The 15,591-nt window shown below is 42.8% G+C and overlaps 1 protein-coding gene and 1 long non-coding RNA gene across 3 annotated transcripts in view; one reads left to right on the top strand and one right to left on the bottom strand.

The window, feature by feature from the left end:
* Window positions 1-15,591, top strand: part of NPHP1 (nephrocystin 1) — a 102,176-nt gene that overhangs the window by 43,766 nt on the left and 42,819 nt on the right. For both annotated transcript variants that reach the window (XM_056567544.1, XM_056567545.1), the window contains exons 7-11: window positions 6,359-6,542; window positions 8,472-8,573; window positions 8,830-8,927; window positions 15,009-15,060; window positions 15,187-15,271. In XM_056567544.1, the coding sequence (XP_056423519.1) occupies window positions 6,359-6,542; window positions 8,472-8,573; window positions 8,830-8,927; window positions 15,009-15,060; window positions 15,187-15,271 (521 nt within the window). The remainder of the gene's footprint in view (window positions 1-6,358; window positions 6,543-8,471; window positions 8,574-8,829; window positions 8,928-15,008; window positions 15,061-15,186; window positions 15,272-15,591) is intronic.
* The window catches only part of LOC130362670 (uncharacterized), a 33,550-nt gene that overhangs the window by 14,680 nt on the left and 3,279 nt on the right, over window positions 1-15,591 (bottom strand). The window contains exon 3 of the long non-coding RNA XR_008891516.1: window positions 9,811-9,970. This is a non-coding gene — a long non-coding RNA (uncharacterized LOC130362670). The remainder of the gene's footprint in view (window positions 1-9,810; window positions 9,971-15,591) is intronic.

Below are 15,591 nucleotides of genomic sequence, written 5' to 3'. Positions count from 1 at the left end.
GTAAATCACATTTTTATGTTAACCATATTTTGTAAGAATTTTTGGTGATTTTTTTTTTACTTTTCCTAATTTCTATCTATATTTTAAAATCTTAAATCTACCACTTTTCAATTTGGGCACCAGGCCTAAGACTAAGCTGAGACTTCCTGTTCTGTATAGATCATTTCCCAGTACTGCCTTTCTTTACAGTACACAGTACAGTGAAAGGTGACACCAGTGAGATAGATACACATAATAGCTTTTTCTCAGAGAACAGCCTCCCCCCTCCCTATAGAATGACATTTCCAAATCATCTGGATGGGACAGCTCCTGTCCATTGTCATCCATGTATCCTGTCTTAAAGCATATCACTACATTTTGTTAAAAGCAGCTCAGGCAAGATGGCAGCCCCCATAATATTACACAAAAAATGTACTTAAAAAATGACAATCCGATAAAAAAAAAAAGAACATGTTTCGGTAACTGTCTCTGATCAGGAAAAAACAATCTAGGTACACCATTCCCTTTAACCCCTTAACGACCGAGCTGAGCTCGTTTCATATCTGTTCGGTCCCGTCTGCAGCAGCAGCAGCCAGGACCCGCGGCTAATGCCGGACACCAGTGATCGGGCCGATGCTAGGCATACACCCTTTACACACTGCAATCAAAGTTAATTACGGCATCTAAAATGACGAAAATACACTTCCGGCAGCTCAGCAGAGCTGATTGGATCATCGTGGGAAAATCGCGACGTCCCGATCATCTGAGAGGACGGCGGGAGGTCTTGCCTCCTCGCTGTCCGATTGGTTCTTCAAGGCGCCAGTCAGTTTCAGCAGGCTGGAGCAATGGAGTATCAATAACACTGATAAATGCTATGCTATGGCATAGCACTGAACTGAGTATGCAATCTAATGATGTAATGTAATAGATGAATGTAATAGTCCCCTATGAGGACTAAAAAATGGTGTTAAAAAGTCAAATAAAATAGTTAATAAATGGGATTTAACCTCTTCCCTAATAAAAGTTTAAATCACCCCCCCTTTTCCCATAAAAAAATTGAACAAAAATAAACATATGTGGTATCGCTGCATGCCTAAATGTCTGAACTATAAAAATATAATGTTAATTAAACCACATGGTCAATGGCATATACGTAAAAAAAAAATACCAAAATCCAGAATTGAGTATTTTTGGTCACTTTGTATACCCTAAAAAAAATGTATAAAAAGCAAAATTGGTACCGATAAAAACTGCTGATCATGGTGCAAAAAAAATTAGCCCTCACACAGCCTCTTATACAGAAAATTAAAAAAGTTATAGGGGTCAGTAAAGGAAATTTTTAAATATGCAAATTTTCATACAAAAAGTTATAATTTTTTAAAAGAAGTAAAATAAAATTAAACCTACATAATTTGGGTATCGTTTTAACTGTATGGACCTACAGAATAAAGATAAGATGTAATTTTTACCAAAAATTGCTCTGTGTAGAATCGGAAGCCTCCAAAAGTTACAAAATGGATGTTTTTGTTTTTTATCAATTTTGCCTCACAAATCTTTTTTTTTTTTTTTGCAGTAGATTTTGTGGTTTTGTGTGGTAGATGTTGTGGTTTTGTGTGGTAGATGTTGTGGTTTGTGGTGTCAATACGAAGTAAAATTGTTGGTGCAAAAAACAAGCCCTCATATGGGTCTGTAGGTGGAAAATTAAAAGTATTATGATTTTTTTAGAAGGTGAGGTGGAGAAAAAGAAAGTGGGAAAATGGAAAAAACCTGTGCCCTTTAAGGGGTAAAGTATCTCAGAAACCCAGTATAGAAGACTAGAGACGATGAGGGAGATTTACCAATTTGTGTTTTTTTTTTGTTTTTTTTACATTTGCGTATGTCGTACGTGGTGCACTCATTGGTTTCGGCCATAAGAGAAACCTCCCATATAAAGGACCCAGGAACTTCGGACGTGGCTCCAACAGTTCCCTTTCATCGTGCTCGACTCCTTCCAGGGCTGCTTCACCTCGTTCCCATCCTCCTGGAGAACTTGTGGATGAGGTTTCTGATTCGGCCTCCGACTCTGAGGACCGCACGAATATGCCTGATGTTGTGTACTCATTGGTTTCGGCCATAAGAGACACCTCCCATCTAAAGGACCCAGGAACTTCAGATGTGGCTCCAGAAGTCTCCTTTTTTTGTGCCTGTCCGGCACCCAAGACTTTCAGCTCTCACGCTGAATTTGACGCCCTTCTGGAATCCGCCTGGTGGCACCCTGACAAGAAGGTTTAAGCATGGTATCCCTTCACCAAATACCTCATTGCTAGGTGGTCCTCCTCTCCAACTGTGGATCCACCGGTCTCCCGCCTCTCTAAGGAAACTACCCTGCCATTGGCTGATGCGGCTGCCTTCAAGGATCCAGCGGACAAGATAGTGGAGACTTTGGCTAAATTTGCTTTTGGGACAGCAGGTTCCTCACTAGCTCTCCAGTTCTCCTCAGCTGGAGATTTTCTGCTTCCATGCGCGGCCGCTGTGCTGCCTTTGCCACAGGTTACCTGGTAGCCCTCCGTCTCTCCATGTGGCTTAAAGCCTGGAAAGCGGTCACCGCCTTCAAGAAGTGAGTCAACGGGCAGAAAGAGCTCCTTATTGCCTCTGGATAAGGCTCGCAGAACCACTTTCTATCGGAAGTCCTCCTCCTTCCGGTCTTGCGGACCCTTGGTACCAACAAAGGGTCCAGCCAGACGCCTTTACGGGAAGAGGGCTCCTTCTTTCCTGACCCGTCTCTCCCGGAGGTCTGCTAACCGTTCCGGCCGTTTTGCGGCCCCATCAGGCACCCGTAGGCCTACCTCGGCCTGAAGGGTCGCCCCCACCCGCCAACTTTTCTCGGATGGCAGGTCGCCTCTTACAATTCCGGGATGCCTGGACCACGCATGTTCAGGATTCCTGGGTCAGGGATGTGGTAGTCAATGGATACTGGGTCGAATTTGCCTCCCTTCCATGGGATTGCTTTTTCCTTCCCGGTCCCCCGTCCCCCTCTCTAGCGAAGGCAGTTCGGGGGCACGCTCCAGTTCCCTTTCATCCAGGGAGTTATTGTCCAGGTTTCTTCAGGGGAGCGTTTTTCGAGGTTTTTATTCCAACCTCTTTGTGGTCCCCAAGAAAGGCGTTTCTGTTCGCCCAATCTTGGTTCCCGATCATCTCACCCAGCATCTTCTGCTTCCCCATTCTGAATGGAGTCTCTCCGTTCTGCGCTGGCATCCATGGGTCAAGGGGAGTTTTTTCTTCCTTGGTGGAAATCAAGGATGCCTGCCTCCACATCCCAATATTTCCCGGTCATCATCGGTACCTCCGCTTGGTAGTTCCGAATGGTCTTTTCTATTGTGGCTCTCCACTTCAGTCTGGCCACTTCCCCGTGGCCTTACCAAGGTCTTGGCGCCTGTGATACCCCTTTTATGGACAAGAGTTGTTTCAGGGATTCCTTACTTGGATGACCTCCTGATCCGAGCTCCATCCAGGGCCCAGAATCTGGAGAGTCTTAGTCTCGACCTCCGGACCTTGTCTCACTTCGGTTGGATGGTCAATCAGGACAAGTCCAACCTCTCTCCTGGGGCTCCAGTTCGACGCGGCCTCTGCCCGCTTTCGACTCCGCCGGACAATCAGCTAACTCTCTTGTCAGGAGTCTGATGACTTCAGCACCCTGCTCCAGTTTCCATTCACTTTTGCATGGTTGTCCTGGGTCGGTTGGTGACAGCCGTGGAGGCCGTGCCATTCGCCCAGTTTCATCACTTACCTCTTCTTCCGGTGGGACAGGTCTCCATTGTCTCTCCACCGCAAGATCGTTCTATCTCGACAGTCTTGTTGGTCCCTTCTATGGTGGTTTTGTTTTTCCCCTGCTTCTTCAGGGGTGCTCCTTCCTGCCTCTTCCTGCCAGTCTGTCGGGCTGGCGAGGTGTTTTCATGGACCGGCCGGTCTGGGGCCTTGGTCCCCCGAGAAGCCCTTATCCCCATCAACATGTTGGGACTAAGGCATTTCTATCTTTGCTTACTTATTTGGGAAATTCCCTTTTGGGGCAGAACTCAGGTTTCCGGCCATCTCAGCGATTTTAATTTCGGGCATACTCAACTGGGAAGTGGTCTTTCTCAGCCAGTCCTCAGCCCTCCAAGGCGAGTGGTCCCTACATTCGGAGGAGTTTGCAGTGACCTGCAACCTCTGGGGCGCTCCAGGCATGGACCTCTGCGCGTCCCGCCACTACCGACGCGTTCCTCTCTTGGTCGGGCTTTGCCCTACCTGATCTGTTTCTTGGTCGGGCTTTGCCTTACCTTATATGTTTCCTCCCCTTTCTCTCATTCCTGGGGTCCTGAGGAAACTCACAGCAGAGGGTGTTCCCGCCATTTTTGTGGCCCAGACTGGCCCCGGCGGGCATGGTACGTCGTCACGGTCAGGCCCCTGAACGACTTACCACTGCGCCTTACCTCTCATCCAGACCTCCTATCTCAGGTCCCCTGTGCCACCCCAATTTACCGTCTCTGCTTTTGACGGAGTGGCGGTTGAGACCGTGGTTCTAAGGACCCGCGGCTTCTCTTCCCAAGTGGTTGCACCATGCTGAGGGCTCTCAAGCCTTCCTCTGCAAAGATTTACTTCCATACCTGGCGGTCTTATTTTCATTGGTGTGAACCTCAGCCTTTTTTTCCTCAGGTCGTGGTTTTCCTTTCCGACCCTTTTCCCTTTTGCAGTCGGGCTGGCCCAAGGGTTGGCTCTCTGCTCCCTTAAGGGTCAAAGTTCGGCCCTTTCCATTCTTTTTCTACGTCCTCTGGCGTTCAATTCTCATGTCCAGACCTGCTTCAAGGAGTTGCACTCGCTGCCCCTCCTTATCGGTCCCCCTTTTCCCCTTGGGACTTACACTTTGTCTTAGGTGCCCTGTAAGGCGCTCCTTTTGAACCTCTCAGGGACATTCCTCTTCGCCTCCTTCCCTGGAAGGTGGCATTCCTTATTGCTCTTCCTCTGTTTGGAGGGTGTCAGAGCTAGCAGCTCTCTCCTGCCGTTCTCCCTTCCTAGTTGTTTACCAGGAAAAGTTGTATTCCGTACAGGTCCGTCCTTCTTACTTGAGATGGTTTCGACTCAATGAGGACATCGTCGTGCCGTCCTTTTTGTCCTGCCCTTTCTCATACCAGGGATCGTTTGCCCCACAAACTTGTTGTGGTGAGGGCTGTTCGGACTTATCTCTCAGTCACCTTTTCCTTTCGGCAGTGTGACTTCTTTTTTTGTTTTCCCGGAAGGTCGTCGTAAAGGACAACCTGCTTCTACGGCCACCATTTTTCGGTGGATCCGGTCTGCTATTTCGGAAGATTACCACTGCAAGGGGAAGATCCCACCCTTCAGGGTTTTGGCTCATTACACCAGTTTTTTCGGGGCATCCTGGGCACTCCACTACGTGGCTTTGGCCTTGCAGTTCTGTAAAGCGTCCATGTGGTCGTCTTTGCACGCTTTTACAAGGTCCTACCAGATTCATACCTTTGCATCAGCTGATGCTCCTCTGGGCCGTAAGGCGTTGCAGGCGGCGGTGGTCCAGCCGTCCACCTGACTGATTTCCTTATCCACCCAACGGATGGCTTTGGTACGTCCCATGGTCTGTGTCCCCCAATGGAGCCGATAGAGAAAAGGAGATTTTTATGCTTACCGTAAAATCTCTTTCTCGAAGGATCCATTGGGGGACAGCTCCCACCCTTTTTCTGGTGTTCCTATTTCAGTTATCTGTCCGAGGGTGTGTTCAGTTACCTTTTCTTCTGGTTGCCCGGACAGTTTGTGGGTTTTTCTCTTGACCTGTCGGTCTTCTCCTATTGCTCTCTCTGGGACTAAAACTGATTAGTCAGGTTCCTGTGGGCGGGTATATCCTGCTGGGATTAGCCGACTTTTCTTGTTGCCATAGTGTCAAGCCTCCTAGAGACAGCAGCATATACCCATGGTCTGTGTCCCCCAATGGATCCTTCGAGAAAGAGATTTTACGGTAAGCATAAAAATCTCCTTTTTTCTTTATCACTATACACAGCACAGAATATACACCACATATAATATAAAGTTCATTTTTTCAAATTTTTTCCTGATAACTTATCATGTGATCCCTGGGAATTTGCTGCTAGGTTGAGGCCTCAGGGTAACCACTACTGGACTGTATATCTACATGGATATTGCAGCATCAAGGCTTTATATAGAAAAACAATAGTAAGAAAAAAGTTATATTGCATTGTCAGCAAAAGGCCTAGGTAGGGTCTGTGTGCTGTATTTCATGCAACTAATGAATTAAAAAGATTACTTCATTTATTTTTATCTTGCATCATGTACTATGTACAGGCTTTGTCTTTATAGCATTTGGCTACACCACATTGTTCTTTGCTTTCGCTTATAGAGAAACAAGTGGTGATGAAGACGAAAGTGAAGAAGAGGAAGATGATGAAGAAGAAGAGGAGGAGGATGAGGAAGAAGAGGAGGAAGATGTGGAAGAAGGTGACAATGAATTAGATGTCACTGCAAAACATTTTATCACTCTTGGAGATTTTCTGGCACAGCAAAAAGAGGATTTAACATTTCAGGTAAAGATTTGTTATTTCCTAAAATAATATCAATGTGGGTTGTGTTAAATTATTCTTTATTACTTTAGACAAATGCTAAGGCTGTATGGAAATCTAATTCATGCTACTGGTAGCAGAATTATAGACAATTCAAATATACCGTACTTACATTTTCTGTTTAAATTGCTTTTTTTTTTCCATAGAAGGAATAATAAAATTATATTATTATTGTATCAAAATCTGATCCAACAAAATGTTTATTTTTCTTTGTCGTCCATAACTTATTATTGCAAATGGTCACTAACTTCTCACCAAACTTTGCATAAATCAAAAGAATATAAGAAACTTTATAATATATTAATATATAATGCATTTTTTTCTCCACTTCTCAAGCTTCTCTCCTCATCCACACAAACTTATCATTTACTCTGAAAATCTGCTGAAGTGTCAGTTTCCATGTTACTAATAGAAGTCTGCAGGTAGGAGGAGTGAGCTGCAGCGTGAGAGATATGCTGAGAGAGCACAGAGACCTGACTGAAAGCTCTATTATGTGTTATACCAGACCCCAGAGCTTTATAGTTTCCTCCATGCTGCTGATGCTTCTTAGGATCGGAATGGAGACAAAGCAGGATACCCTCCTGTATGTGTGTTTGTATGTGTATGCAGTACATGGAAGACTACAATATAGCAGCTCATCTCCACCCACTAGCTGAGGATCAACGTAAAATTTAAAAGGAACCTTCATAGGGTAAAACTGGTAAAAAAAAAATTATATACAAGTTATATAATGGCCAAAAATGCAACTCCTTATGTGCACATAAACTGCATATCCTGAAAAGTTAGCAAAAAGAACAAGTTCTGTAACCCAAGTCCATCCAAGTAAATGGGGCCAGTTACAATCCCCCTGCACAGCCGGTGGCTGGGCACCACCGCACAGGTAAAACCAGGAAAGAGGTCACAGAGCTGAAACACCACTGCAGACTCTTTTTTTCCAAGGATTTTGACATGATCATAAATTGATAACAAATCCTAGTGGTATGCAATTACTTTATCAGATGGGAATACCTCTTTTAAAAAGTTTTTTTCCATACATCCTTGTTGTTATACAGATTATACAAAAATTAAAGCGCAACTGTGATGAGGTTTGGGGTCATATAACATAACCACAGTCTGTGTATGGTATGTAGAATATGTATCCAGCCTGAACTTGTATCTCTCTTATTACAGCTTTTATGATCCAAAAAAATAGGCATGGCCAGGGATTCAATATGCCCAGCGACCGCCATGCCCATCCCTTGTACACCAGCGCTGGGACCGCTGTGTGATTGACACCCCTTATCATTCATATGTGAGCGCCGACCGACATTACATTACAGAGCGAGCGCTCTGTCTGATGCCTCCGTGCGCGGGCAATACTATAGGCAGAGAGTAAGCGAGTGCAGAAGCACCCAGTGTGTCTCCCACATGGAGAAGAAAGAAGAGGAGAAGAACGGGCACTGTCCGGGCGCACGGAGGCATCAGACAGTGGGAGTGAGCGCTCGTGCTCTGTAAAGTAATGTCGGTCGGCACTCACATAAGAAAGCTAAGGGGAACATGCCCTGGGACCTGTGTGTCAATCACACAGCGCACAGCGGTCCCGGCGCTGGTGTACAGCGGATAGGCATGACGGTCGCAGGGCATAGTGAACCCCTGGCCACATCTATCTGACTGTTAATGGCTTTAAATAAAAGCGTTTTTTGGGATAATAAAAGCTGTAATAAGAGAGATACAAGTAAAGGCTGGATACATATTCTACATACCATACACAGACTGTGGTTAGGTTATTCCCCAAACCTGATGACAGTTGCTCACAAAACTCATAATCGTGAAGAGATGTATAATGTTATTGTTGTCTGGTTTTTGTTAAAAATACTTATATATTGAATACATTTTACTTTTATGTCTTCATAGAAAGGTGAAGTGTTGCAGATTATAGACAAAAAACCTGATGGCTGGTGGGTGGCCCAAAACTCTAAGGGGGTTCAGGGGCTGGTACCCAAGACCTACTTGCAGGTGAGTCCAAAATATTTTTGCCTATCCATTCCACCATGAACAGCAAAACAATGAAGTTTTAATATATTAATTCCCTGTTCATAAGTCATTCCCCTCTATGTTTGAAGTTTGTTATTTCTAGTTCATAGTATGGTTGTTGTTATATTATGTGTTTAATGACTTTGTGGGTTTTCTTAGTGATACAATGTTGATTAGCACCAAGTCAAACACTTTCTTAGCAATACAGGTGGATCTTATTTTTATATTTCATTCACAGGTATACAAAGGGTCTGGCCAGAGTCCACTTCCCAGTGAAGAAGAAACTGAGGATGAGGTGGGAGAGTCGGCAGAAGATGGCAATGTCAATACGAAGAGGTAATATGAATGTTATCTTTCTTGTTCTAATATCATTATATTTTTCAACCCTATGTACATAAATTGTCATGTCATGTACACAGAATTGCAAGAGTAGCTCCACTGCTAATTTTGCACCATACATCTTCCTTATCTTGCCCTCTTAACAGTGTTAACCTTATTTCCAGTAGAATAGATACAACCAAATTGCTCCTCACAACTGCTACCGCAGTGCAAGTCACAAGCCTTCATTTATCTGCTACTGTGCTCTATGCGCAGTGCCAGGACTGAAAATACAGAACCATAAAAGTGTACCTGTCATTTGCAAAATGGGATACTGACACAGCAGGCGTACTGGCAGCGTCCCTATTCGCTTTAATAACTTCAATGTAATCAACCAGTGACTACATTCTGGGCATATACTGCATGCATTTATGAACTTTGCTGGATGCAAGATGAGCTGCTCATAATAAAGATATATAAGATACATACAAGGTATATATTTCACGTATTGGCAAATCATCATGTGAGTGAGCCCTAAAGCATGTTGAAACTTAAGTTTTTTTTTCACTGTACATAAAAATTTCTCTAAATATCAATATTACATATTAAGGGTACGTTCACACGGGAGCGCATCCGCAACGTATTTGATGCTGCAGATGCCCTACTGGCACACAAAGAGTCACGACAGAGTGAGTTCCCTGCTGTTGCTTCTGCCGAAGCGCCATGTGTGTCTGCTCTTGACTGCGGATTTCCTGCCGCCAGTTACAAGCAGACACACAGAGCTACGGCAGCAGCAGCAGCAAGGAGCTTGCTCTGCCGTAACTCTGTGTGTGTCGGGAGCGCATCTGGGGTCCAGATCTTTTGCAGTTAACAGCATTTAAAGAAACAAACTTTCACTTACCTCCTGCACTCCAGCGGTGCCTCTGATGACCTGCTTCCCGACTTTGATTCTCAGTGATTGGATGAGGGGCAGTGTGACATCGAGTAATCCTAGTCTTCTGGAACAAGGTGGCATAGGCTCAGTGCCAAAACTGAATGACTTTAATCTGTCAGTCTTCTTTCTGTTAGACAAAAATTTTTTTTATAAAAACAAAAAATCAGGCCACAGAATAAAAACTTTTGCTTATGTTAGAGACCAAAATGTCTTGCAATATGAATAAATTTAAGATGCAAAATGTATTCGAAATATCTGTGTCTTGTACTGACCATGATACCTGATACTAGCCTGTATCATATCCCAGAGCTGTATTCATAATTCTGCTGGTTGTCTTGTACTGATCCTGATACTAGCCTGTATCATATCCCAGAGCTGTATTCATAATTCTGCTGGTTGTCTTGTACTGATCCTGATACTAGCCTGTATCATAGCCCAGAGCTGTATTCATAATTCTGCTGGTTGTCTTGTACTGATCCTGATACTAGCCTATATCATAGCCCAGAAGTGTATTCATAATTCTGCTGGTTGTCTTGTACTGATCCTGATACTAGCCTATATCATAGCCCAGAGCTGTATTCATAATTCTTCCGTTTGTCTTGTACTGATCCTGATACTAGCCTATATCATAGCCCAGAGCTGTATTCATAATTCTTCTGTTTGTCTTGTACTGATCCTGATACTAGCCTATATCATATCCCAGAGCTGTATTCATAATTCTTCTGTTTGTCTTGTACTGATCCTGATACTAGCCTATATCATAGCCAAGAGCTGTATTCATAATTCTGCTGGTTGTCTTGTACTGATCCTGATACTAGCCTGTATCATATCCCAGAGCTGTATTCATAACTCTGCTGGTTGTCTTGTACTGATCCTGATACTAGCCTGTATTATAGCCCAGTGCTGTATTCATAATTCTGCTGGCTGTCTTGTACTGATCCTGATACTAGTCTGTATCCTAGCCAAGAGCTGTATTCATAATTCTGCTGGTTGTCTTGTACTGATCCTGATACTAGCCTATATCATAGCCCAGAGCTGTATTCATAATTCTTCCGTTTGTCTTGTACTGATCCTGATACTAGCCTATATCATAGCCCAGAGCTGTATTCATAATTCTTCTGTTTGTCTTGTACTGATCCTGATACTAGCCTATAGCATAGCCAAGAGCTGTATTCATAATTCTGCTGGTTGTCTTGTACTGATCCTGATACTAGCCTGTATCATATCCCAGAGCTGTATTCATAACTCTGCTGGTTGTCTTGTACTGATCCTGATACTAGCCTGTATTATAGCCCAGTGCTGTATTCATAATTCTGCTGGCTGTCTTGTACTGATCCTGATACTAGTCTGTATCCTAGCCAAGAGCTGTATTCATAATTCTGCTGGTTGTCTTGTACTGATCCTGATACTAGCCTATATCATAGCCCAGAGCTGTATTCATAATTCTTCCGTTTGTCTTGTACTGATCCTGATACTAGCCTATATCATAGCCCAGAGCTGTATTCATAATTCTTCTGTTTGTCTTGTACTGATCCTGATACTAGCCTATATCATATCCCAGAGCTGTATTCATAATTCTTCTGTTTGTCTTGTACTGATCCTGATACTAGCCTGTATCATATCCCAGAGCTGTATTCATAATTCTGCTGGTTGTCTTGTACTGATCCTGATACTAGCCTGTATCATATCCCAGAGCTGTATTCATAATTCTGCTGGTTGTCTTGTACTGATCCTGATACTAGCCTATATCATATCCCAGAGCTGTATTCATAATTCTTCTGTTTGTCTTGTACTGATCCTGATACTAGCCTATATCATAGCCAAGAGCTGTATTCATAATTCTGCTGGTTGTCTTGTACTGATCCTGATACTAGCCTGTATCATATCCCAGAGCTGTATTCATAATTCTGCTGGTTGTCTTGTACTGATCCTGATACTAGCCTATATCATAGCCCAGAGCTGTATTCATAATTCTTCTGTTTGTCTTGTACTGATCCTGATACTAGCCTGTATCATATCCCAGAGCTGTATTCATAATTCTGCTGGTTGTCTTGTACTGATCCTGATACTAGCCTATAGCATAGCCAAGAGCTGTATTCATAATTCTGCTGGTTGTCTTGTACTGATCCTGATACTAGCCTGTATCATATCCCAGAGCTGTATTCATAATTCTGCTGGTTGTCTTGTACTGATCCTGATACTAGCCTATAGCATAGCCAAGAGCTGTATTCATAATTCTGCTGGTTGTCTTGTACTGATCCTGATACTAGCCTGTATCATATCCCAGAGCTGTATTCATAATTCTGCTGGTTGTCTTGTACTGATCCTGATACTAGCCTGTATCATATCCCAGAGCTGTATTCATAATTCTGCTGGTTGTCTTGTACTGATCCTGATACTAGCCTGTATTATAGCCCAGTGCTGTATTCATAATTCTGCTGGTTGTCTTGTACTGATCCTGATACTAGCCTATATCATAGCCCAGAGCTGTATTCATAATTCTTCCGTTTGTCTTGTACTGATCCTGATACTAGCCTATATCATAGCCCAGAGCTGTATTCATAATTCTTCTGTTTGTCTTGTACTGATCCTGATACTAGCCTATATCATAGCCCAGAGCTGTATTCATAATTCTTCTGTTTGTCTTGTACTGATCCTGATACTAGCCTATATCATATCCCAGAGCTGTATTCATAATTCTTCTGTTTGTCTTGTACTGATCCTGATACTAGCCTATATCATAGCCAAGAGCTGTATTCATAATTCTGCTGGTTGTCTTGTACTGATCCTGATACTAGCCTGTATCATATCCCAGAGCTGTATTCATAATTCTGCTGGTTGTCTTGTACTGATCCTGATACTAGCCTATATCATAGCCCAGAGCTGTATTCATAATTCTTCTGTTTGTCTTGTCTGTTTGTCTTGTACTGATCCTGATACTAGCCTGTATCATATCCCAGAGCTGTATTCATAATTCTTCTGTTTGTCTTGTACTGATCCTGATACTAGCCTATAGCATAGCCAAGAGCTGTATTCATAATTCTGCTGGTTGTCTTGTACTGATCCTGATACTAGCCTGTATCATATCCCAGAGCTGTATTCATAATTCTGCTGGTTGTCTTGTACTGATCCTGATACTAGCCTGTATCATATCCCAGAGCTGTATTCATAATTCTGCTGGTTGTCTTGTACTGATCCTGATACTAGCCTATATCATAGCCCAGAGCTGTATTCATAATTCTTCTGTTTGTCTTGTACTGATCCTGATACTAGCCTGTATCATATCCCAGAGCTGTATTCATAATTCTTCTGTTTGTCTTGTACTGATCCTGATACTAGCCTATATCATATCCCAGAGCTGTATTCATAATTCTTCTGTTTGTCTTGTACTGATCCTGATACTAGCCTATATCATAGCCAAGAGCTGTATTCATAATTCTGCTGGTTGTCTTGTACTGATCCTGATACTAGCCTGTATCATATCCCAGAGCTGTATTCATAATTCTGCTGGTTGTCTTGTACTGATCCTGATACTAGCCTATATCATAGCCCAGAGCTGTATTCATAATTCTTCTGTTTGTCTTGTACTGATCCTGATACTAGCCTGTATCATATCCCAGAGCTGTATTCATAATTCTGCTGGTTGTCTTGTACTGATCCTGATACTAGCCTATAGCATAGCCAAGAGCTGTATTCATAATTCTGCTGGTTGTCTTGTACTGATCCTGATACTAGCCTGTATCATATCCCAGAGCTGTATTCATAATTCTGCTGGTTGTCTTGTACTGATCCTGATACTAGCCTATAGCATAGCCAAGAGCTGTATTCATAATTCTGCTGGTTGTCTTGTACTGATCCTGATACTAGCCTGTATCATATCCCAGAGCTGTATTCATAATTCTGCTGGTTGTCTTGTACTGATCCTGATACTAGCCTGTATCATATCCCAGAGCTGTATTCATAATTCTGCTGGTTGTCTTGTACTGATCCTGATACTAGCCTGTATTATAGCCCAGTGCTGTATTCATAATTCTGCTGGTTGTCTTGTACTGATCCTGATACTAGCCTATATCATAGCCCAGAGCTGTATTCATAATTCTTCCGTTTGTCTTGTACTGATCCTGATACTAGCCTATATCATAGCCCAGAGCTGTATTCATAATTCTTCTGTTTGTCTTGTACTGATCCTGATACTAGCCTATATCATATCCCAGAGCTGTATTCATAATTCTTCTGTTTGTCTTGTACTGATCCTGATACTAGCCTATATCATAGCCAAGAGCTGTATTCATAATTCTGCTGGTTGTCTTGTACTGATCCTGATACTAGCCTGTATCATATCCCAGAGCTGTATTCATAATTCTGCTGGTTGTCTTGTACTGATCCTGATACTAGCCTATATCATAGCCCAGAGCTGTATTCATAATTCTTCTGTTTGTCTTGTCTGTTTGTCTTGTACTGATCCTGATACTAGCCTGTATCATATCCCAGAGCTGTATTCATAATTCTTCTGTTTGTCTTGTACTGATCCTGATACTAGCCTATAGCATAGCCAAGAGCTGTATTCATAATTCTGCTGGTTGTCTTGTACTGATCCTGATACTAGCCTGTATCATATCCCAGAGCTGTATTCATAATTCTGCTGGTTGTCTTGTACTGATCCTGATACTAGCCTGTATCATATCCCAGAGCTGTATTCATAATTCTGCTGGTTGTCTTGTACTGATCCTGATACTAGTCTGTATCCTAGCCAAGAGCTGTATTCATAATTCTTCTGGCTGTCTTTGGAAACAGTCAGCTGAACCTATAATGACATAATCACAAATTCTGAACAGATACTAAGCTAACAATAAATACTTAGTAGTTTCAACTCTGATGCCACCAGAATTGTGAATACACATATGCAAGATACATAATGCAATGATACTCCGTTCCTAAGATATTATTGGTAAGTATAAACTATACAGTGGTATTTAGATGTTAACATACACTTGTTAACTAAGTATGCCAGATCAGAATTCACCAAAAAGCAAGGTTTCTACTTCCAAATGGCATCACAAATATATTGTATGACAGTTAAGGCATTTTTTGGACATTCATCTGTGCATTGCTTGGATTCTAGAATTGTAATGTTAGAGAATGCTTTCCTGGTCTTGTTTTAATAGACCTGCAGAGGACATAGTATCCCAGATGAGCACCTCTAAGAAAACCCAAGAGGTAAGCAATATGTAACTATTAATTACTGGCGTTGCATTTGTATTCACTTTTTGTCAGTGACACAACCATAAGATTTCCACATTTATTTTATTAAATATAACCAATTATATTTTTCTTTCCCTGAAGATGAGTGCTGCAGAAGCTCTGGCCACTATGGGCACAATCCCTACTGGGTTCCGAACATCAACTCTTTCACAGCTTTTAGAAAATGGTAGGAATAATGTTATTTTACTGTAACCTACTGGTTTCATCCCATGTATAATTTTCATGTATTGCTTTGGCTTATATTGTAATCTGATTTAAACAATGGCAGTTGACATGAACCGACCCCACTGCAGCTACCTGCTCTGACTTATGCTGGAGGATGTTTCCCCTATTGGGAGGGGAGAGGAAAGCTGCAGCCAGACAGCTCTGGTGGCTAATCTCTCCCAGAACAGTAGGGTTGGGGGGAATGTGAAAATCCAACACGCCTGACCTTTCTTTCCACTGATAACATCTGTCGCTGGAGAGTTGTGAGGCCGCCATACACCC

The sequence above is a fragment of the Hyla sarda genome, chromosome 3, assembly GCF_029499605.1.
Source record: "Hyla sarda isolate aHylSar1 chromosome 3, aHylSar1.hap1, whole genome shotgun sequence".
In the NCBI taxonomy this organism is placed as follows: Eukaryota; Metazoa; Chordata; class Amphibia; order Anura; family Hylidae; genus Hyla; species Hyla sarda.
The sequence above is the reverse complement of the archived record's forward strand: the minus strand, read 5'-3'. Positions and strand labels throughout refer to the sequence as shown.